This window comes from Perca flavescens, chromosome 14 (assembly GCF_004354835.1).
Source record: "Perca flavescens isolate YP-PL-M2 chromosome 14, PFLA_1.0, whole genome shotgun sequence".
NCBI classification, from domain to species: Eukaryota; Metazoa; Chordata; class Actinopteri; order Perciformes; family Percidae; genus Perca; species Perca flavescens.
This window is the reverse complement of record NC_041344.1, coordinates 19,404,884-19,427,809: the sequence shown is the minus strand read 5'-3', so window position 1 is coordinate 19,427,809 and position 22,926 is coordinate 19,404,884. Positions and strand designations below refer to the sequence as shown.

At 42.8% G+C, this 22,926-nt stretch overlaps 4 protein-coding genes across 6 annotated transcripts in view; 1 reads left to right on the top strand and 3 right to left on the bottom strand.

Moving 5' to 3' along the window:
* Positions 1–229: 229 nt before the first annotated feature.
* Positions 230–14,429, bottom strand: pex1 (peroxisomal biogenesis factor 1). The gene is made up of 24 exons (XM_028597810.1): positions 14,233–14,429; positions 13,250–13,396; positions 13,050–13,133; positions 12,769–12,883; positions 11,759–12,435; positions 11,556–11,675; positions 11,274–11,394; positions 10,983–11,089; positions 10,727–10,812; positions 10,487–10,619; positions 7,181–7,277; positions 6,911–7,081; positions 6,630–6,784; positions 6,258–6,444; positions 5,945–6,111; positions 4,560–4,694; positions 4,025–4,089; positions 3,741–3,883; positions 3,187–3,290; positions 2,874–3,050; positions 2,116–2,358; positions 1,469–1,660; positions 1,132–1,262; positions 230–550 (listed from the first exon to the last, which is right to left on the bottom strand). The coding sequence occupies exons 1-24, from the start codon at positions 14,338–14,340 to the stop codon at positions 466–468; spliced, it is 3,750 nt and encodes a 1,249-aa protein (XP_028453611.1). The 5' UTR covers positions 14,341–14,429; the 3' UTR covers positions 230–465.
* A 106-nt stretch (positions 14,430–14,535) lies between these two features.
* On the top strand, positions 14,536–16,545 carry rbm48 (RNA binding motif protein 48). The gene is made up of 5 exons (XM_028597811.1): positions 14,536–14,724; positions 14,926–15,116; positions 15,248–15,393; positions 15,629–16,200; positions 16,310–16,545. The coding sequence occupies exons 1-5, from the start codon at positions 14,596–14,598 to the stop codon at positions 16,370–16,372; spliced, it is 1,101 nt and encodes a 366-aa protein (XP_028453612.1). The 5' UTR covers positions 14,536–14,595; the 3' UTR covers positions 16,373–16,545.
* On the bottom strand, positions 16,457–18,028 carry clxn (calaxin). The gene is made up of 6 exons (XM_028597812.1): positions 17,893–18,028; positions 17,535–17,693; positions 17,270–17,374; positions 16,995–17,146; positions 16,709–16,813; positions 16,457–16,612 (listed from the first exon to the last, which is right to left on the bottom strand). The coding sequence occupies exons 1-6, from the start codon at positions 17,957–17,959 to the stop codon at positions 16,562–16,564; spliced, it is 639 nt and encodes a 212-aa protein (XP_028453613.1). The 5' UTR covers positions 17,960–18,028; the 3' UTR covers positions 16,457–16,561.
* Positions 18,029–21,149: 3,121 nt separating this feature from the next.
* The window catches only part of sytl1 (synaptotagmin-like 1), a 14,234-nt gene continuing 12,457 nt past the window's right edge, over positions 21,150–22,926 (bottom strand). For all 3 annotated transcript variants that reach the window (XM_028597416.1, XM_028597418.1, XM_028597417.1), the window contains 2 exons: positions 22,799–22,926; positions 21,150–21,571 (listed from right to left, as the gene is read on the bottom strand). The exon at positions 22,799–22,926 is cut by the window's right edge and continues 78 nt beyond it. In XM_028597416.1, the coding sequence (XP_028453217.1) occupies positions 21,429–21,571; positions 22,799–22,926 (271 nt within the window). In that variant the 3' untranslated portion in view covers positions 21,150–21,428. The remainder of the gene's footprint in view (positions 21,572–22,798) is intronic.

Below are 22,926 nucleotides of genomic sequence, written 5' to 3'. Positions count from 1 at the left end.
CATACTGTACTGTGATGTTTTTATGAAATACTATACTATGACTTTATGACATACAGTACTATACCATGACTTTCTCATGACATACTACTATGACTCATTTTTTGACATTTTAATGCCATCCAGTGGCTGTAAACTGAAACTAGGAAATTAAAATAATTCACATTCAGTGTCCAATCAAGTAATGCAGGCACAATTTGTACAAATATTTCATCTTTAATTCTAACAAATACATAATTTATTCTCTGGCATAATACATATATACAATAATTACATTTTAATTAGATACATGTCTCACTCAGAATCAAGTCAGTAGGAAACATTGACACAAACATTATTTTACATTGCCTTCAAAGCTCTGGAACTGTTGGTGTAAACTCCACTGATCATTAAATTATTAATGCATCACAGCTTTTATTAACTTACATCAAAAACAACGTATTATGTGTGTCAAACTAGCATGTCTGATCAAGCTAAAGTCACACGTTGTCCAGGTTTAAATGTGACTGAATGAAGAGATTTCCCGTCTCCTGCACCACCATAGGCTTCATACCTACAAAAAAAAAAGATTTATTAAAATTTGACGACATGTATAATGTCTTAAAACAGTTTATAGTTACAATTAAATACGAAAAGATTTGATAGATTGTTTTTTTCCTCAACTTTAACAAGATATTTATTCCTTCACTTGACACATGAGAGATGAGTAAGCAGCTTCACAACAATTCACAAAAAACACAACAAAGTAATTCAACATAATAAAAAATGCTGAATACTATGAGAGGGATTTTAATAATTATTCATATTCCTCTATTGCTGCTACTTGGCAACAGCTTTTTCAGCTAATTTCCTCCTGTAGGTGAGACCCCAAATGGCTCATTACATGCTTGTTCAATTTCATAGCCAATTAAACCATTAAAAGCTTACTTTTTTGAGCTTTGACAGCTGTGAAATGATTTCTTTACTTTGTGTAGAGAAAACCTTTGTTACAGTGGTTTTCTCTCTCTCACACACACACACACACACACACACAGACACACACACACACACACACACACATATATATATATATTAGCGTAATTTGTATTGCTGTGACTGTTGCAATGCAGTCCAATCTGGTGTCCTCATACTCACAGTTTTGTGTATCTGTTCCAGTCAGCTTTGCTGAGGGACGGTCTGGTCACAGCCAGAGCGGAGTTCACATGAGCCTGACATAGCAGCAGGCCTGGCTGGCTGGAGGCTGAATGCACCCGGACAGCCTCCTCCTACACACAAAGTACAAGAGTAATCATGCACACAGTAGCTAACATAAGCAATCTAACAACACTAGTTGAAACTAGTTTTAAATCAATAGAAAAGTATTACAGAAAGTAACAGTTTCTATTCTATTGCTTTCTGTATGGCTCCATTCAATAATGCAATCAGAATACAACGGCATTTTGATATTTTCTAGTCCATTATTGTCACTTACGTTGGCTCTCCTGTAGTTATTCTTGATGTTGTTAATGTCTTGTTGTAGGCGCTCCAGGTGCTCCGGGCCGAGGTCTTGGTAACCGCTCTGAAGGGAGGACATGTAGGCAGGGGGGAGTGAGCCGCCAGGTTCCCGACCTGTTGCCCTTAAGTCATGGGACATGGAGTTCGGTCCAGAGACGCATTGGGAGTTCTGCCAAAGGAGGCAGAAGAGAGTAAATGGACAGACACAAAAATCATAAGAGAAATGACTGAGAAGGACCACTACATTTAGCATAACATAATTACAAAGGTCTGTGTTGATGTGTATGCATGCTGTACTGCAAGTCCGGAAAGAATTTTTGTAAATTCACTACTTTGACCAGATGTGTTAAATAGTTTAGATTGCAACATCACACCATAAATGTTTCTGCAAAGTTCCCAGTGTCGATATAATAACATTTTCATTGGGATTGCTGTAGTAGTATGTTCATATTTTAAATACTATATTTAGAAGTGTCAATTCTGTATTGTGTGTTCATATTATTGACTTGTAGTTCCATAAATACATGATTTACAATGTACGTACTGTGTTGTTGTTGACTAATGTGTTGGTTAACATAAATTGGAATAAAAGAATAGAAGAGACTTTTTGCCAGCACTGCTCACCAGTCCTGAAATCGGTGAATTCCCCAACTCTGACTCATAGGAGCTTCCAAAGTAGAGTCTCCAAACATTTCCACGATGGTGTTCGTCTTCTGCTTGAAGCTCACTGGGCTCCAGTAGAACCATGGACTGGTCCAGCCCCACGCCTGGGTCCCCCTCCCCCACCGAATCATCTGAGCCACTGCTGTTGTTTGGGAAGATCATGGAGGACAGGCTCATGTCGCTGTCTGAGCCGGAGATCAGCTCCTGATTATCACCCAGAAACAGAAGGCCAAAGTTTAGATACGAAAGTACACAAGGCTTTGTAGTGCTCACAAAATAAATGGACAAACAAAGTGGCTTCACTGTGCAACTTAAGGTTTAGGCTCATTATGCAATCATTTTCTTGTCAACATGGTTGTTGATCATTTGAATTATGCACACACGTGCTAAGATGCATACAAAACTCATTTAATTAGCCCTGAGGTACAAAAAAAACTGAGCTGGCCAACAGTTCCCTGCCTTCCTGCTCTTTTAGCCCATGGCAACCCTATTGCAACAAAATAAGCTCTTCAGGGCGCCTGGGTAGCAAACCTGCGGGATCCAGCGGCTGCAGGATCTTTGGCCCTTTGCTGCATGTCATTCCCCCTCTCTCTCCCCTTTCATGTCTTCAGCTGTCCTATATAAATAAAGTCCTAAAATGCCCAAAAAAATAATCTTTAAAATGAGCTCTTCAGTGTACCGTATATAGTACACTGTAGTCATAGGTATAATAAACTTACGTGTGGTGTGCTGGAGGCCATGCTGTTGTGGACGGCCTCCAGCTGGGCGTTGTAGAGCAGGGCCTTCAGGTCTGCCCCGGTGAACTGCTCTGTTGCTGCTGCCAGCAGCTCCAGGTCCACGTCAGCAGCCAGGGCAGCACCAGTGCTCAGAGCTTTCAGGATCTCCATACGAGCCTCCTGAAAATGTAACAGTTGGATTTACTACCAATGACATGTCTTGAACAATCACTGAAAATTGATTTCTGCATATAGACATATGGAAATTATATTATGAAGTGTAAGTGTTAAAAAAGTGACACTTAATACAACAGACCAGGTCAGGAGGGGGGCAGTAGAGGGACTTGTCCAGTCGTCCAGGTCTCAGCAGGGCTGGGTCAATCAGATCTGGACGACTGGTGGCTGCAAGCACATATACACCTACGAATGCAAACAGAGGATTCTTATTTAATTACCTTAAAGGAATAGTTTTGTAGTGGTAATTTTGGTAAATACCTGTACACATATTCTTTTTCTTGCCGAGAGATGGATGAGAGAACAGATACCACTCTCATGTCTCCTCAATAAATGGGTAGCTTAGCTTAGCACAAAGACTGGACACAGGGGAAACTACTTGGCTAGCTCTGTCCAAAAGCAACAGAATCTGCCTACCAACAACTCTAAAGCTAACTAATTACCTGTGGACAGAGTTGAGTGGTATTGATCTTCTCATCTATCTCTCTGCAAGAAAGTGAATAAGCGCATTTCCCAAAATATCAGGACTTCAGCACTGATTAGTAAAACATGCACGTAATCTGTGCACTTAGCTATTTAAAATGTATTGTCAATATACAAAACTCATAATATGTAGTATACAGCTGTATGACCTACCCTGCAGTCCCTCCACCCCATCCAGCTGGGTGAGGAGCTGGTTGACCACACGGTCGGTTACACCTGTGCTGTCGTGGCCCCTCCTGGGGGCCAGTGAGTCAAACTCATCGAAGAACAGAATGCATGGCTTGGCAGCTTGTGCCCTAGAGCAAACAGAGAAATCTCCATGAATAAGTGTTAGTGGAGCTTACAATTACTATAAATAATTGATGTTACTCATAACTAGCAACTATAAAGGTCTGCTGGAGTCATAAAAAAGTGAGAGCGTGTAAATGTTGACTAACCTCTGGAAGACATTACGGACTCCCTGCTCACTTGCTCCAATGTACTTACTCAGAAGTTCAGGTCCCTAGAGAGAGGTGAATATCCTGCGTCACTGAAGATGCAGGTTGCTCTGATTAAAGGCTCTGTCACCCAAATTTCAAAGCCAGACCATAATGGTGGCTCGTTTGAAATACGATCTTGTATTTTACGAAGATAGTTCACTGAAACGTGTTTCTGAAAACATTTTAAGTGAAAAATAGGCCATGCAGTTGCTGAATCTGTCTTCATTTCAGAACAAAGGTCAGTTTAAAAGATTTTCGTCAGATTTTGAGAGGCGTTAGTCACGCTCATCCCCGTCGTTATTTCCGGGTTAACACTCCACCAATCAGATTGGCCATTGAGTCCGACTGCCCGCTGGCTTATTGAACATGTCAAATTGGCCCAAATGAAGGCCGACTGACGATGGCACGGAACACACCGAACAGACTTGAGTCACTGACCTCGCCAGACTGTCAGCGCCCTAAGAAAGACTGTCAGAGCCAAAGCCCAGCCTACCTTGATGCTGATGAAGTTCATACCACTGTCTTTGGCCACGGCCCTGGCTAGCAGAGTCTTCCCTGTACCAGGAGCTCCATACAGCAATATTCCTGAGCGATGGCGGATAGGAAGATTGGAGAACAGGATGGGATACTGCAACGAAACAAAGACCCAAAATCAATTATTAAGAATTTACTTGTTCTTGTATTTTCCACATTAACAGTAACTGCTGTTGATCTGTGTTAAAAAAAAAGGTCCTCGCATACACCATGATTTAATTTAAATTAAGAAAATATGAAAAAGACAGCCACTGTATGATGGTTATTTTTTCCTAAAAGTTCTATCATTACTATATTATTAGGCCAATATAATTTAAATGAGGGGTTTACTTAATTTGGCTTGACTGTATGAATAGCACTTTCTTCTTAAGGACAGTCCTAAGGGTTATAAGACATTAAAGTGTTTCTGCCCTGAATGCCTCAATTTCCAGGATCTGCTCCTGTGTCAGGTTTGGAACAAAAACATAGCAGCAGAGAGATTGAAGACTATGAGGGCTGGCAGCTTAAAATAAATTACATGATAAAAACAGATTAAATCTAACCATTTAATCACCAGACAGCCTTGTGTGTTTTCTAATAACGGTGTTATTGTGGGTTACACAAGAAGTGGAAATAAAAAAAAAAGCTAATCATAAAAATAACTTTCATCATTTATCATCTCTTTCTATCATACATCTTATGATGCTAAAATGATAATTGGTGTTAAATGCACTGTCATCACATTCACTTTTATCATTTAATTTGATCACTTTTGTTCCTCCTATAATGGTACAGATTTCCATCTAACTGAAAACACCTGGTAGTCTAAAGGCGCTGACACACCAACCAAACACAGCAAATTATCGGCCGTTGGACAGTCTGGCAAGGTTGGTGACCCGAGTCTGTTTGGTGTGTTCCGTGCGGTCGTCAGTCGGAGGAGCCATTGGCGTTCATTTGGGCCGATTTGACATGTTGAATCTGTCAGTGGGAGTCGGACTCAATGACCAATTACCGGAAATGACAAGTGGGATGAGCATGATCTGACAGCTCTCAAAATCTGACAAAAATCTTTAAACTGACCTTTGTCGATCTGAAATGAAGACAGATTCAGCAGCTGCATGGCCTATTTCTCGCTTAAAATGTTTTCAGAAACGGTGAACTATTTTCATAAAATATGAGATTGTATTCCGAACGAGCCGCCAATTTGATCGGTTTTGAAATTCCCACGTAACGCGTTTGTCCAATCAGCTGCCGGTTTTCATTTTTTGGGTGACAATACAGATTAGCGCCGCCTGCTGTTATGGAGACGTATTACGTTTCACGCAAGTGCAGAACATACACTCAAGTCGTCACACTGACACTGACCTTAGCGGGGAGGAGTATGGTGTCCATTAGCTGCTGTCGCACCTCCCTTAGCCCCCCCACCCTCTCCAGCCCAACTCCACTTGGAGTGTGGAGATCTACACCCCACAGCGAGGGAGGCGTGAATCCCTTGAGAGCCTGCACAAAGTCCCTCCATGACAGACACACACCTGAGAGATACGGAGCACAAAGAAATAATGTGAAAGTAGCAAAATAAACTAGCATAAGAACACCTGGAAATCAACTTTATATTTAAAAAATAGAATTAATTGTGAATTCTACAATTTTAGCGTAGTGGAACCAAAATCTTTGGTACCCTGGTCACTGTGTCCTCTTTGTAGAGTGTTGGCATGGACAGCCCGCTCCAAAAGTAGTACAAGGTCTTGGGGCGTGTATCCCTCCGTCTCCTTTGCAACAGCTGCCAGGTCTAGAGTCTGTAAGGTCTCCTCAGATAGGGTTGTTTTTCGGAGTATCAGATGACTCAGGATTTCTGCTCTTTGAGCCTACAAACAATAGCAAACAAGGTAGCTGTTGGTTTTTATTTACCTTTACCAGTTTGTGTTTGCATATCTGTCTGCCTCTGCGTGCGTTTGTTTGTGTGTGTGTGTGTGTGTGTGTCTGTGTGTGTGTGTGTGTGTGTGTGTGTGTGTGTGTGTGTGTGTGTGCGTGCGTGCGTGCGTGCGTGCACCTGGTCGGGTGGCTGGATGTGTGCAAAGCCCTGGATAAAGTGGGACCCCTGCACCTCGGTCAGGGAGGGATGGAGGGAATGCTCACTCTGGCTGGTGATGATCAGACACACCAGCCTGTAGTGAACCAGCACCTCATCCACCACATCCTTCAGACCTGCAGCCACAAACAGACAAGACGAATCAACATCAAGGTCTGTGATAATCACCAATCCTGCCTGTGAACATACATGACAACAGAAATTCCCCCACACACATACGAAGTAAAGAATCTGTGGTTTACTTTGTGCAATGTGCTGTTGCAGCAGCGCCTCAGGTCCATGCTCATGCTCTGGTGAGGATGGTGCCCCAGTAATATGGTCCAAATCATCAAGTAGTACAACTGAAGGCTGCCTCCACTCCGCCTGCTCAAAAATATCCTGTAGCATCTGTCTTACCGTTTCTGCTCTTTTGCCTGAAAATGAAAGAAAAAAGAAAAAAACACAATTTCTATGACAAATACATTCACCTAGATGTCTTTAATAGAAACTATCTACATGGAGTTTCTGTTAACCTTGTAGTTTTTTGCAGTCCACCAGCTGCACATGTGCATCCAGATCTTCTCTAGCTTTTCTACAGAGGGCTCGGGATAGAGTACTCTTTCCACTTCCCTGTGAGGATACATAACAGTACAGTATAATGTTACATAGTGTACAAAACAATATTGTTAAGGATACAAATACAGTAAACAAATACAAACAGTGAAATACATGGTTACTTTGCTGTCTGACAAGTTTTAGGCTGCCAAAACTATCCATCCATCCATCCATCCATCTTCGGCCGCTCATCCGGTGTCGGGTCGCGGGGGGAGCTGCTCCAGCAGGGGACCCCAAACTTCCCTTTCCCGAGCAACATTAACCAGCTCCGACTGGGGGATCCCGAGGCGTTCCCAGGCCAGGTTGGAGATATAATCCCTCCACCTCCTCCCAGCTGGACGTGCCTGGAACACCTCCCTAGGGAGGCGCCCAGGGGGCATCCTTACCAGATGCCCGAACCACCTCAACTGGCTCCTTTCGACGCGAAGGAGCAGCGGCTCTACTCCGAGCTCCTCACGGATGACTGAGCTTCTGACCCTATCTCTAAGGGAGACGCCAGCCACCCTCTTGAGGAAACCCATTTCGGCCGCTTGTACCCTGGATCTCGTTCTTTCGGTCATGACCCAGCCTTCATGACCATAGGTGAGGGTAGGAACAAAAACTGACCGGTAGATCAAGAGCTTTGCCTTCTGGCTCAGCTCTCTTTTCGTCACAACGGTGCGATAAATTGAATGTAATACCGCACCCGCTGCACCGATTCTCCGACCAATCTCCCGCTCCATTGTCCCCTCCCTCGCAAACAAAACCCCAAGGTACTTGAACTCCTTCACTTGGGGTAAGGACTCATTCCCTACCTGGAGTAGGCACTCCATCGGTTTCCTGCTGAGAACCACGGCCTCAGATTTAGAGGTGCTGATCCTCATCCCAACCGCTTCACTCTCGGCTGCGAACCGATCCAGTGAGTGCTGAAGGTCGCAGGCCGATGATGCCATCAGGACCCCATCATCTGCAAAGAGCAGCGATGAGATCCCCAGCCCACCGAACCGCAACCCCTCCCCACCCCGACTACGCCTCGATATACTGTCCATAAATGTTACAAACAGGATTGGTGACAAAGCGCAGCCCTGGCGGACGCCAACCCTCACCTGAAACGAGTCCAACTCACTGCCGAAAACCCGGACACAGCTCTCACTTTGGTCGTACAGAGATTGGATGGCCCTGAGTAGAGACCCCCTCACCCCATACTCCCGCAGCACCTCCCACAGTATCTCCCGGGGGACCCGGTCATACGCCTTTTCCAGATCCACAAAACACATGTAGACCGGTTGGGCATACTCCCAGGCTCCCTCCAGGATCCTTGCGAGAGTCAAGAGCTGGTCCGTTGTTCCACGACCAGGACGGAATCCGCATTGTTCCTCTTCAATCTGAGGTTCGACTATCGGCCGAACCCTCCTTTCCAGCACCTTGGAGTAGACTTAACCAGGGAGGCTGAGAAGTGTGATACCCCTGTAATTGGCACACACCCTCTGGTTCCCCTTTTTTAAAAAAGGGGAACCACGCCTTTGGCACTGTCCCAGACTTCCACGCAATGTTGAAGAGGCGTGTCAACCAGGACAGCCCCTCCAACCCCAGAGCCTTGAGCATTTCTGGACGAATCTCATCAATCCCAGGGGCTTTGCCACTGTGGAGTTGTTTGACTACATCAGTGACTTCCACCTGGGAAATTGACAATGATCCCCCATCATCCTCCAGCTCTGCCTCTAACATAGAGGGTGTATTAGTCGGATTCAGGAGTTCCTCAAAGTGCTCCTTCCATCGCCCTATTACCTCCTCAGTTGAGGTCAACAGTGTCCCATCCTTACTGTACACAGCTTGGATGGTTCCCTGCTTCCCACTCCTGAGGTGGCGAACAGTTTTCCAGAAGCACCTTGGTGCCGACCGAAAGTCCTTCTCCATGTCTTCTCCAAACTTCTCCCACACCCGCTGCTTTGCCTCTTTCATGGCAGAGGCTGCAGCCCTTCGGGCCCTTCGGTACCCTGCAACCGCCTCCGGAGTCCTCTGGGATAACATATCCCGGAAAGACTCCTTCTTCAGTCGGACGGCTTCCCTGACCACCGGTGTCCACCACGGTGTTCGTGGGTTACCGCCCCTTGAGGCACCTAAGACCCTAAGACCACAGCTCCTCGCCGCAGCTTCAGCAATGGAAACTTTGAACATTGTCCACTCGGGTTCAATGCCCCCAGCCTCCACAGGGATGCACGAAAAGCTCCGCCGGAGGTGTGAGTTGAAAGACTGTCGGACAGGGGCCTCCTCCAGACGTTCCCAATTTACCCGCACTACCCGTTTGGGCTTACCAGGTCTGTCCAGAGTCTTCCCCCACCCCCTGACCCAACTCACCACCAGATGGTGATCAGTCGACAGCTTCGCCCCTCTCTTCACCCGAGTGTCCAAAACATACGGCCTCAGATCAGATGAAACAATTATAAAATCAATCATTGACCTTTGGCCTAGGGTGCTCTGGTACCAAGTACACTTATGAGCATCCCTATGTTCGAACATGGTGTTCGTTATAGACAATCCATGACTAGCACAGAAGTCCAACAACAAACAACCACTCTGGTTTAGATCAGGGAGGCCGTTCCTCCCAATCACGCCTCTCCATGTATTTCCATCATTGCCCATGTGCACGTTGAAGTCCCCCAGCAGAACAATGGAGTCCCCCACTGGAGCCCCATGCAGGACTCCAGTCAAGGTCTCCAAGAAGGCCGAATACTCCCAACTCTTGTTTGGTGCATATGTACAAACAACAGTCAGAGTTTTCCCCCCCACAACCCGCAGGCGTAGGGAGGCGACCCTCTTGTCCACCGGGGTAAACTCCAACGCAGCGGCGCTCAGCCGGGGGCTTGTGAGTATCCCCACACCCGCCAGGCGCCTCACACCCTGGGCAACTCCGGAGAAGAAAAGAGTCCAACCCCTATCCAGGAGTACGGTTCCAGAACCGAGACTGTGCGTAGAGGTAAGCCCCACCAGATCTAACCGGTAGCGCTCCACCTCCCGCACCAGTTCCGGCTCCTTCCACCACAGAGAGGTGACGTTCCACGTCCCCAGAGACAGCGTCTGTTGCCCGGGTCTGGTCCGTCGAGGCCCCTGACCATCACTGCCACCCGTGTAGCAGCGCACCCGACTTAAAACAATCATTGTAGATATTTTTATTTACTCTCTGTAAAGTGTAAAAATATCTGTGCTGTGAGCAGTATTATTATGATGGTTATGTAAAGAGTTACCTTAGACCCAGTGATGAGTAGAGCTCCTCCTTGGAGTCCACGTCCAGTGGCACCAAGCTCTCTTGAGAGAGGACTACCCAGAAGACTGTGGGAGATGAAGTCAAATCCAGTCTTACTCAGCTCACCGATCCCACTGGGGAAAGACAGAAAGTGAGAGGAGTGAGAAATGTAGAGAGAAATGAATGCTGAAAAGATCCTTGTTTAAACCACAAAAAGGCTCACAAATAACTACACGCTTACCCAAGAATACTGAGGGATGGAAGCTCTGGGTTGGGTGTTTCATCTGTAGATTTTACATCTGGCAATGCCACTGGCTCTCTGTCTACCTGTGGGTGACACATAGTGTGAGCTTTTTTAAAACCATGAGAGCATCACATAGGCATTGAGATATTCTGTTTAACAATCTCCTAAATGAAATCATGCACAGAAAAACTGCATGCAGCCATCTGTTATTATAAAATATTATTGGGCAATTACATGACATGCATGCTTGTACCTGTATGTTTTCCTTCTGGACAACAGCGGGTGTTAGTGAAAACAGCTGGTCTGGAGGATCGCTCTCTGGTTCTGGTTTCAGTACAGTTAAAGCAAACTCTAACTTTGCTATAAATAGGAAATAAGTGGGAGAACAGTGATGTTTTATTGCAGCTGAAAGTACTATAATTTTAATGTGTGGGTTATGCAATTTGTATCTTCTTTTTGGTATTCAGTAGTTTAGTCATTTCTATCATAGTGTCATCGCTGGATTTGTACAATAACTTGTAAAAGAAGAGTACAAATGAATCACCATCAGTTCCATGTAGGAGGATGGTGCCAGACCGTGCAGTCAGACAGGCTAAAGGTTCATGACTCTGAGTGTGTAGCCAACCAAGGAAAGCTGTCTGGATCGCCTCATTGTCCTCCTCGGGCTGAAAAAAAATGTCACATGGGCATAAAGCAAAAAGGTTGATTAAATCTTAAGCATCTTTGACAATTCATCAATTTGAGAACTAATAGTGGAATAAATCAAATGGGGGAAAAAAGTCTCTAACACCACACTGTAACCACATATGGCTAATCCAGCACTCACCAGAGGCACTATGGGATGTAGACGAATAGAGGAGGCTACTTTGATAGTTGATTTGACTGGCTTAATTCTAACTGTTGAATGTGGGATGATATTCAACCTGATGGCCAGGGGCTGTGGGATCTGAAAATCACAATTTTTATAAGAGATATGACCGCATATAAAAAAAGTGCCATAGTTAATCTTAGGTAAGAGTGGATACTCACCAATACTCTTCCACTATGGATCTCTCCCTTGCTGTGACTTTTTTCCTTGTGTGCTAGCATCTCAGTACCATGGCACACGACCCTGACCACCACGGCTTCCTCTTCTTTCATCTCTTCTCCTCCAGCAATTTTAGTAGCTCCTGTGTTCTTCTTTTTCTCCATGGCCTGTTTGGCTCTGTCCCTCGATTCTTTAGGGGACAGAACTTTGGAGAGCAGGCCATAAGTCACTGTTGACTGACTTCGAGTTGGCCGAGCATTCAACCCGTGGCTCCACGGAAATATATGAATAACGGCAGTTGCAACATGGCATATAGTGCAAAGAGAGTCTGGAGGTGCACCGCACACTCTGTAGATAGAGTCAGTGAGGACAGGGACATCGGGTACAGGTGGTAGCTCTTTAACTGGCTCATAAGTACCCTTTATCATATAACGTAGCAAGCTCTTCAGGTCAGCTATGCCACCCCACGGGTGGCTTTTAGGAACAGGGGTGGTACTTTCTAATGACGGTCTTGAGGGGGAGGAAAGATCCATATTTTGCTGTCTTTGAAAATGCTGCTTCTTGTGGTTTGTCACTGGAGAACCATCGAGATTGCCAATTCCAGCGCGGCTCTTAGGAGAGACAACTAGTTCTGTGAACTGCTCCAAGCGACCATAGGGCACGGATGGCAAAAGAGAGGCTGCACAGAGTAAAAAACAGATCATACTGTGTTCATGAATACTGTATATGACCTAACATAAAATTTAAACAAAAGGAGCAGAACAAATGTTTTAGTAAGTACGCTCAACTAGTTGAAACCACAGAACCACCCAACTTCTTAGGATTTTTACATAATGGAACATAAAATGTTTGCTCTTCATAAATATGTCTTTCCGAGCGCTGATACTAACCATACAGGCAAAGTGCAAGTTCGGTATCCTTTACGGCATGAATTTCTCAGTTTGGAAGACGAGGCAGATTTACAGACTTTTTGCTACCAACAAAAGATAACAATTAATGGATTAACTCTGACCTATTTGGATGTAGATTGCTGTGTGGCTGTCCACCCACACAGGAAACACAGCATTTTGGAAAACAACTCTGATCTGATCCAACAGCTGCTGCTCCAGCGCTGCAGTGTGGAGCTCCTGGGGATGTCAGTCACAGAAAACAGATGATAAAATATTGTTTCATGTGAGGTTGGGTTACAAGTCCATCGCTTGTGTTTTTCTTTGTAGTGGGACGATTGTCAGAAAATATTTTTTTCACCATGAAGACATTGTGTTTAATTTGACTAATTAATTATTCACCCACCAAGATTTCCCAGTCATCAGATGACAGAGGCTCCACAAACACTTGATGCAGTGATGAGACCTGGTGACATGGTCTCAGGAAGCCCTAAAGGAAACCACACAACCAGTCAGTCAATAAACACCTAGTCAGCCTGGACAGTAGAGATTATGGACTATTTTGGTAAAAAGAAAAGAAAAAAATAGCTCATTGTTAAGTCAGACCTGCTCTCCATCTTTTAGGCCAAACTTTTCTCCCAGTTGTCGACACAGCTCCACTTTATGGTTGTCTAGGCTGGAGGACGTTCTGTTTAGAGTCCAGCTCAGGAACACTGGAGATCCATGGGACCAGGACAACTCCAAAGCCTGGTTCTGAACACAGCCACACAAAGTTTTTGCTGTTTACTTTTTGATTGCCATGGCACTTTATCTATGAAATGTCTGCATCATAACCCTCCTTTTTTTCCTTTTCTGCTCATTTATAGTTAACTCAAGTTTGATGAAGATATCAAACTGGAGAAGAAGAGGGTAGAGACAGTAATTCACCACACCAACTGTCAAAACCCGAAAAGGAGGGAGGCTTGTGTAATTGTCATGTAAACTATCTCATGTGCGATTCTTCACATTATATCACACAAGATCATCTGATAGATAGTGTTCTTTGTAAATTGTTAAAGATGCTAATGGACCAGAGTGAACAGGATACAAGAAAAAGCAGTAATTTATAAGAATACTCTGGCATTTACCCAGCTTCCTGTTCCATCTCAACTGTTCAAGGGAACTACTTCTAATAATGAATAATAGTAAAAATAGTAATTACCAAACCACTGGCATCTTTGATAAGACAGTTTATTATGTCTGCTTACTAGGGCTGGGTACCGAACTTTTTAGGCAGTTTTAGGCACGACCGAATTACCTCCATAGTACTGAGTTTCGAAAAATGCCTGGTCATTCAATACCAAATGTCAATAAGGAGTAAATCTGATCAGTGTCAGTGAACCAAATGAGCCTAGCCTCGAGTAATATTGTAATGTGGACTTTGACAGCAGCATTGTTCCGTATAAAGGAAACAAACAATACACGTTAACAGATGGAATAAACGCCGATATGTTTTTCTTGAACGTTGTTTAACAAAACTAAACTTCCACTTATGATTGCTGCACAAATGCGTAACGTTAGCTAGCTATGAGCTTATAAGCTAAAGGTACCTCGTTCAGGGAAAGATGCGATATCAACTTCTGGGAGAGTTGAAGAAAGCAGTTTTTTGTGTTGTTAAAAACAACAGTTATGGGTTGAATGCCCTGATTACTAAACATTATTTTCACATAGCCTGACTAGCTCTGCAAATGTAAGGCACGTTACTCTGCTACCGACAACTGAGCAACAAACTCATTGCCGATCGATGTGCTCTGCCTCTGAGTGTGCTTGATAGACCAAAGCAGCTGATATCGAGCTCAACCACGTTTCAAAATAAGATATTACACATGGACACGCAATCGATGCATACGTATTCAAAAGAGCATGAGCTCTTATTTTGAAATGTGTCAAACGGAAAGTTTATCTCCAGAAACATGGCGGCACCTGGCAACAACAGTTTAGGCTGTTGGGGCGTTCCAGATGTTTATAAACACCACGAACAGCGGAAAATATGCATTTCTCGCCCTAAATATAGAGAGGGAAGGAAAGAGAAAGCTGTTAAGGTAAGATAAAGCTAAATATAAGTAAGACAAAATGCAATGTAGCTTAAGCTATGAGACACTGCGACTCCTAGCTAGTTAGCTAGAGGGTAAACGTCACTAATATCGTTAGACTGTACAAATAATGTAGTGTGGCTATTATTATATATTACATTGTAGAGTAGTACGTTGTAGTGTCATCATATTTGTCTTGTATATCATTAGGTGTACACCATCAATTTAGAGTCTCGTTACCTGATGGTCCAAGGAGTCCCAGCCATTGGACTGATGACAGAGCTGATCCAACTGTGTGCCCTGTACGGAGCTGTGGAGGAGTACAGGCCCCTGGACGAGTACCCTGCTGAGGAGTTCACGGAAGTCTACCTTGTCAAGTTCCAGAAACTCACCAGCGCCAGGTACAGATGTCACATACCTTGTTCATTATATCGAATTCCCCCGCTGTGGATCAATAAAGATGTATTTTACACTGCACTGGCAAAGTTGAATAGACTTGCTAAATAATTTAGCTTGAAACTTTTTGTTACAGGGCAGCTAAACGACGTATGGATGAGAAGAGTTTTTACGGTGGTGTGCTGCATGTGTGCTACGTCCCAGAATATGAGACTGTGGAAGACACCAGGCTGAAGCTGCAGGACAGGAGGAGATATATAATCAGGACTGTTCAGAATAAAGGTACACTTTAACGTCAAATATAGACTTACTTTTAGAGAAAACACGCATCAATGTGTATGTTCTTGTCCTTTCAATGCACATTTATTTGAAATAACTTTTATTGCACTCAGGTTTTTCATGTACTGTAGATGTTTTATTTTATCTTCATAGTTGGAATGGCAAATAAAGATGAGGTTGAACTATTTGTTGATGATACTAATCCTTCCTTACCCCTCTGTCTAATATTGTTATAAAGAAAGAGAAAGGGAACAGAAGGAGGCTGTAAATGAGGAGCCCATTTCATCAGACACAGCCACCACATCAGAGACGGTCATCGCCAGACATAATAAAGCCTCTGACAATAATAACACAGTGAAGACTTCAAACATTAGCCATTATTCAGGCTTTCCTCTATTGCCATTACCTCCCCAGGAACATCATTACTACAGGCATAGAAATCAACATGGAACTATACCAACAGAGGACAAAATGGGGACATTACATAATGCCATCATTGACACAAAACAGGAGCAAGCACAAGTGCACAAGAGTTCAAGCTCCAGCCAAACCTCTTCAGACAGAGACAGAGGCACAGAACATAGACTGATCTCAAATCAGTCTTCTGCAGCAGTCAGATTGGTCCCAAGGACCACACACTTGGAGAACAGGAAACGCAAGATGGAGGAGGCTGCAGAGCACTCACTTACTGATGTTACTAGAAACAATGAGCCACTTATTGGGCCAAAGCTACCAGAACCTCCTAAACTGGACATGGAGGATGTGTCACTGAACACAACTGTAAGCCTGATCAGGAACACAATGAAACAGGTATCCTATAATCTGATTTTTGGATAGAAATTCAGAATAAAACAATTATTCACTGTAGCTTTGATCCCTTTACTTGTGTCAGTAAATCCAGTTTTGTTATCGTTTTCAGGTGGAATTAGTTCCTGACCTTAAACCAGTGGAGAAAAAGACGAAACCACGTCGTCGGATTTGATCAAGTGAGCTGCTTGATACTGGAATTTATGCAGAGATTACTGCTACTGCTGTACTTTGAAAATGACCATTCCAACCGTTTTTCTTGGCAGCTTGTTTTTATTTACACACTTTGCACCAAAATGCAAGCAGCTATTCAACATTTTTATTAAAGACTATATTTCTGGAAATGCATATGAATGTCATTTCTTCACTGGTACAGTTGTTCCTGAAATACACGCTGCTCAAATGCCTCAATACTCTAAAAACAGAGAGAAAATAGAGTGTAAGATTAGGAATTTCTGACTTAGAAATTTAAGTTATTACAGTTTTTCAACAGCATTCGATTTGTGATTACCGTGGTGTCAGGGAGGCAGGTTCCAAAAGCCTCGAGTAGTAGATTCTCCTCTTTCACTGACTTTTCAAAGTCAGAGAAAGATAGTTTGCCGTCATGGTCATGGTCCTACAAAAATGAACAACAATGTGCTTGTAGTCCATAAATTAGTGAGATATATACAGATCCGGGAATGTTTTTACTTATTGCCCCCTGAAACACTAAAATTTGACGTTTGAGGAGGTGGTGCAGATGGAAATCAAGGAATAAACATTTAAACCATTAGGGCCAGCAGCATCCATCCACTCACCATCTTCTTGAGTGTGATGTCCACCAGGTCTTTGATTCCTTCGTCAGGGTCCTCCTCTGTAGGCTGTCTGATGAGGCTGTTCTTCAGCATAGGAAACATCTCCTCTCTGGCGAGGGAGTTGTCGCCGTTCAAGTCATATACATCAAAGCAGTCTGAGCCATGCAAAGAGGATAAGTTATTACCTGGATTAAAGCTTGTAACTCTGATTTATTTTTATTTTTTTATGTGTGTGAATATGTAAATCTGAGCACTGAAAGTAAGGTTGAGAAGCTTACATTTTATGTGTTCATCCAAGGTCCCTCGAAGGAAAACAGACAGTCCCTCAACCCATTCTTTCATACTGACGAAACAGTCATTGTCTTTGTCAAATGCCCTGAAGACTGGGAGACAGATAATTAGTAACATTCAGAACAAGGCTACCAAACAATCACAATACTCTGCATCCTAACTGCTGCTGGTTATCTAAATATGAATCTCTGTCATCCTGCACACTATATATATAAAAAGATAGCTAATATAGATCTGAAATAGACAGATTACCTCCATCCATGATCATGTCGTCGGTCATTTTAAAGATGTTGTGCAGTATGCTCCTGAACTGAATTCTGTCCAAGCCGGTAACTGCTTTTCCGGGCATAGTCTGCTCCCCCAGAAGCACGTTAAACTCTCGGATTAGGCACTCCACCTCTGTTTTATTGACTGGGATCATTGAAATAGTGACTGACATTTCACAGAAGATTATGTAAACTGTGTAATGTTGTGAAAATTGCGTGGTAGCTTGTAACGTTAGCGTTAATTGAAAACAAGGAAACACATAGCTAGCTAGTATATTCGGAAGGTGCTTACAGACTAGTTAGCATAAAATAACGTGTTAAGTAAGTTTGAACTGAATACTCACAGTGCTTCACATGTTTTGAGATAGTTTCGGCGAGAGTTTGTATCAATTTTCTGTTCATAGCAGACATTTCTGGTATTTGTAGAGGTGGCACACCGGACAGGCACAGCACGAGTCCTCCGACAGGGGCGATGTTGACGTTCCGTCGCCATGGCAACCGTGGGGAATAGCATTTAAATTCAACGGCGCTTAAATAAAGCAGAAAAGATGATTTGGTAACGTTACTGGTTACAAAGAGACAATATACTGAGCAGAACACTTTTTTAGGAGAAATCAATGTAGTAGGCCTAAATGCACAAAGAAAAAAATACCACAATGTTACAGTGAATATATGAAAAACACAATAGCTGATTTGTGTTTGGGTTTCTATTTAAAATGTGAAGTTGGCAGGTTCAGTTTTGCCAGAATATAAACTAAATTTTGAATGGAATTCACATTTCAATCAAGGTTAAGAGTACTAGATCTACAGTATGTAGGCTGCTGAGCTTTGAGCTACAGGAACGTCTTTAAGCCGTTTAACCTCTACATCATCAGTCAGATGAAGTGAAAAGACATACATAGCAAAGTATTAACCACATGAAATAATACATTTCAGGATTTTACATGAGATAGTTTGATGCTTAAAACCATTATTAACAATAACTAATTTCCAAAAAAACTGATGAAGACGTCTCAAAGATTTTCTATTACAGTTAATATGACCATTTTATACAGTTGTCCCACAGAAACTGGAATTTCCATTACAGAAACATTCAACTTTAAGTCATAAGTCATGCCAACGGTACCTCTTCTTTACACACTTTTCATGCTTAAACTCATTTTGCCTTCAAATTATTTAGACTGAACACTGTGCATGTGTAGGGTTTCTCTCCCGTATGTATTCTCGTATGTAGGCCTAAGTCCAAGTTGCCCACATGGCGGAACTCTTTTCCACAAATTCTGCAACGGTATGACTTCTCTTTCATGTTAATCCTCATGTGCACAGTCACACTGTTGCCCTGTCGAAACTCTTTACCGCACACCTCTCAGGTGAAGTTTCTCAGAGTTTCTGAACAATCTGGAAAAAGAGTCCAACATTCAATGCTTGACTGACTCAACCTTTCTGTTATAAATATTCTGTGGTCGGAGTTGTTAGGTACAGGCTTTCTGTCTTCTTTCCCTGTGTCATGAGTTTGTAACTCAGTCTTGTCTGAGTAAATGCAACTCTTCATGCAGGTGGGTGTCAATTTTAAAGTGCTGGTAATGGAGTCCTCCATATCTGGTGGCTGTTGTCCCCTAGACTGCTCCATGGCTGTTCCTGTTTGATTGCTGGAGGCTCTGGGACATGCAGGCCACAGTCCCCCTGGCTCTCAGGACTCCACTCCTGCCCAAATTGTTTCTGCTCATGTGCACAGACCATGATCTGTGGTGTGTCTGGTAAGAGGAAAAGGTGAAAAACCTGTTTAAACTCAGTTTGCCACTTTTTATTCATGGTTTTGAGTTCTCCTTCATTTCAGCATTTCATCATCCAGTCCGGTTTGTATGAAAGATAAGCTAGAAGGGGAGTCCACTTACAAGACTATACTTTCATAATTCTTTACATTTTTAATTTTTTTGGGTGGGCATCCTGGTGGTCTTAAAAAACTATTCCACTGATTTACCATTGCACTTCCACGATTAGTGTTGGATATACACTCAGTTTCCAGCTTATTATGTATGCCTAGCTATACCCTACCTACCTCATCGATCATTTTGGAGGACGTAGTTTGTGGTGCTGTTTAACTTTATTGCATTATACAGATACTGTATGTTTGTTATTCAGCCAACCTTCACCATAAATGGGTGTTTTTTTTAGAAAGTCAGTGTAACGTTAATGTAATACAGCTTAATAGCAATTTTCACATATTCAGTAGTACTCCTCAAGACCTGTAAACAGAGCTTTAAGACTAAGTTTTAGCCAAGGACGTAACAAAAGATAGGAAACAAAACAAACCTTCACTGTGTAAATGCACTTCCTGTTTAAATCCATGTTGGTCATCGACTTGTTCTGAGCGATTAACTTCCTCCTCGTGCTCTGTGATCATCCTCTGCACCGCAACTGCACTCAGATGCTTACTGATCAACAGCCTTAGCAGCTGCATCTGGGACATTTTAACCAACTGTCAAACCCTCACTTACAGCACGCAGTTCATCGGTGTCTGTGTGTGCAGAAGTAAAAGGCAACTACATCCGGCTACAAACTTAAGTAAAAAGTATTATTGCACAAGTAAAATGGGTTAGAATTCTGTGAATTAGGCTACAAACAGTGTGATCAAAAAGATTGATTATGTAATTATGCATAACCATAACCACACAATTGACTGGGCAAAGTAAGCAAATGCAGGTCAAAGGCTCAAAATACATTGTCACCTAATTTGCAGTATTCTGGTATCCTCAAATTAGTAAGTAACATTAAAATTATTAAATCAAAATTAATCCTAAGAGTGGATCCTAGGATCCTAAGAGTGACCCTTTATCGGGGCATTGAACGTTCTCTATACAATCAATAATGGCCCATTGAGGCTCTTAGTGTTCATGAAAATACATACAGATCTAGGGAAATGAATACAGATTCAGTAAAATAAGACTGGAGCTCTATTGTCTGGCATCCAGTCAAGACAAAAGATGCAAAAGATGTGACCCTATATTTAAAGAGATTCATGAATCACAAAAGGCTTCACTTAAGGTCTCATTCCACCTTGAAGCAGGAATGGTAAGATTGCCATCTGCTGGACAGGAGTTCTGACTCATATTGTAAATGCCTTACTTTACTGTCTGTTGATGATGAATGGGGAGGATGGATAACTGATGTAAAGAGCAAGGACAAATTACAGGAAATCTTCTCTTCCTGTGCTCTTTACCTTTTTCTTCAGGGTACATGTGTAATGTGCCTGAAAAGTAGGTTATATAGAGTAAGTATAAAGTCTGACCACAAGGTGGTAGTCAGGTAATTTATCAAAAGAGAAAAATGAACACATGCAACTGTAGGCCCATTCTATCCTATCCAATTACAGTAATGACACCTAAAATATAATAATTAAAATAAGAAGAAGAAGAAGAAGAAGAAGAATACATGTTCCTTCAGGGTGAAATTGATTAGGCCTATTTTTCTGGCATGCTCCAAGGAGTTCTGGGAAGAAGTCTGGGAAACAATTTGAAATAAATATTATAAGATATAATATAAATTATCTCTCCATTTTTGTCTATTTTAAATGTAGGAAGTAAAGAAGAAACATGTGCGATTCATCAGGTCAGGTTTCAAATTTAATTAATAATCTACAATGGATTACACTTTTGTCAGATAAGACAGACTGAACCAAAAACATACAAGTAAAACATTGTACGCGTATTTCTAATCTATGCCAATTAGTTCATAATATTGCACCACTAACTCCTGTGTTGTTTGTATGTATAAAAAACAGAAATTGGGACAGAAAGGTTAAATGTGCTGATGTGCTGATGGTGTCCTCTCAGTCCCACCATTATTTGAATGTGTGTTTGTGTGCAAGCCAAGGTGTGTGTCACTGGGACCGGTGCGCAAGGTTAGTTCTGATTGATAGGGTTGCGTCGACCCAGTGGTTTGGGTTTTCGATCATGGAGGTCCACACAGCGACCTCCTCTCCGGTGGAATCCATCCAGCTGACATCCTCCCCATAACTCTGACCTACCGTTAAAAAAAAACACACACTTATTTATTATTTATGTTGAAGTCATTACCACAGAACTGACCAGTGTTCCTGTACGTACATGCATGCATAGGCACATATACTACCACAGTCCCCCAAACTGAAAGCAGTAACAATCCCAAAAGTCTACAGAAGCAGACCCTGCCCTGTGAATACTACAACGTTATGTTAAAAGTCTGTTGACAACGAGCAAAACCTCATCAAAGTTCTTACTTCCCACCACTCTACTGACATAATCTTCCTGCAGGAAACCCACAATGAGACCGAGGCTGCTGCTCCGTCAGCTCCATCTTGAGTTCTACACACTCCTTTTCAAGCACCAACAATGCACAAAACACTAAAAACAACTAATTCACAACAACTACATTTCCACATTGCTCACATTATTAGCAATATGCGGATATTTAGCAATGCACAGTAATGTTGGTTACCTTGAAAGGACCTCTGATGACAAGACCATCTGAAATGCCTGAAATGCCAAAGGGACAAAATGCAATGCAATGTGAAGCACTAGATGGAAATACTGTCACCACAATCACCCTAAAACACCACTGTAGATCAGACATAAAACTACTTTTATGGCACCATCTACAAAGCTGACCAACCAATCAAACAACTCCTTTAATGTCTCATCCCCTGACACAGAAACTGCAGCCCTCCTACAAGCCTAAGAAATGTCAAGTGACCCATAAGGTAGCATTGAATCTCTAATCACAGCTCAAAAAAATCTGAATTTTAAAAAGGAGATGCTCAAGCTTTATTCAATACCTTGCAAACCTTTTATCACCTACTGACTTGATGATGTTGATGAGTTAATTTAAAAAGTCCACTGCCAACAACAGCCCAGAACTGAGTGACTTGATAAGATAAGATCCTCAGCATTGACCAGGCGCCACAAGGACTGAAGCACAGGAGAACAAATACAGTCCCTAATCACCAATACACTGACAGTTGCTTTAGGACAACGTAAAGATAGGAGCATTGTTCCTTTATCTGGTCGCTTATTATATCATCTGTCACAGAAGGCAACAGTGAAACTCAAAAGAGCCCCAACAAATGACCAATCTTTCAAAATGTTCACTTTTGTATGCTCATAATGAAACCAGCTAACTACCCAGATACACAGTGTATGGTATCAAGATCTGCATTAAAAAAGCATCCGTGTGATTTTGAGTGTGCATGTCACTTAGTGTAGAGACACCCACCAGTTCCACAGCTCAAACGAACCCCTCCCAGGACATGCTGCTTTAACCCTTCGCGCTGCCAGACAGTCAGCTCAGCGCAGGCCTCTCTCAGGTCGCTGGAGTGGAAACCATCATACACCATGGTGTGG

Bases quoted from the DNA above. Each gene is read 5' to 3' on its own strand.
- pex1 (XM_028597810.1), bottom strand. From the start codon at position 14,340: ATGTTTAGTAATCAGGGCATTCAACCCATAACTGTTGTTTTTAACAAC. The intron at 13,134-13,249 runs GTCTGACTTAAC...GGTTTCCTTTAG, and splicing joins GCCTAAAAGATGGAGAGCAG to GGCTTCCTGAGACCATGTCA. The intron at 12,436-12,768 runs GTCAGAGTTAAT...TACTCTGTGCAG, and splicing joins AGCAATCTACATCCAAATAG to CCTCTCTTTTGCCATCCGTG.
- rbm48 (XM_028597811.1), top strand. From the start codon at position 14,596: ATGGCGGCACCTGGCAACAACAGTTTAGGCTGTTGGGGCGTTCCAGAT. The intron at 15,117-15,247 runs GTACAGATGTCA...TTTTTGTTACAG, and splicing joins CAGAAACTCACCAGCGCCAG to GGCAGCTAAACGACGTATGG. The intron at 16,201-16,309 runs GTATCCTATAAT...TATCGTTTTCAG, and splicing joins TCAGGAACACAATGAAACAG to GTGGAATTAGTTCCTGACCT.
- clxn (XM_028597812.1), bottom strand. From the start codon at position 17,959: ATGTCTGCTATGAACAGAAAATTGATACAAACTCTCGCCGAAACTATC. The intron at 17,694-17,892 runs GTGAGTATTCAG...CAATGATCCCAG, and splicing joins CTCAAAACATGTGAAGCACT to TCAATAAAACAGAGGTGGAG. The intron at 17,147-17,269 runs GTAAGCTTCTCA...TGCATGGCTCAG, and splicing joins CTTGGATGAACACATAAAAT to ACTGCTTTGATGTATATGAC.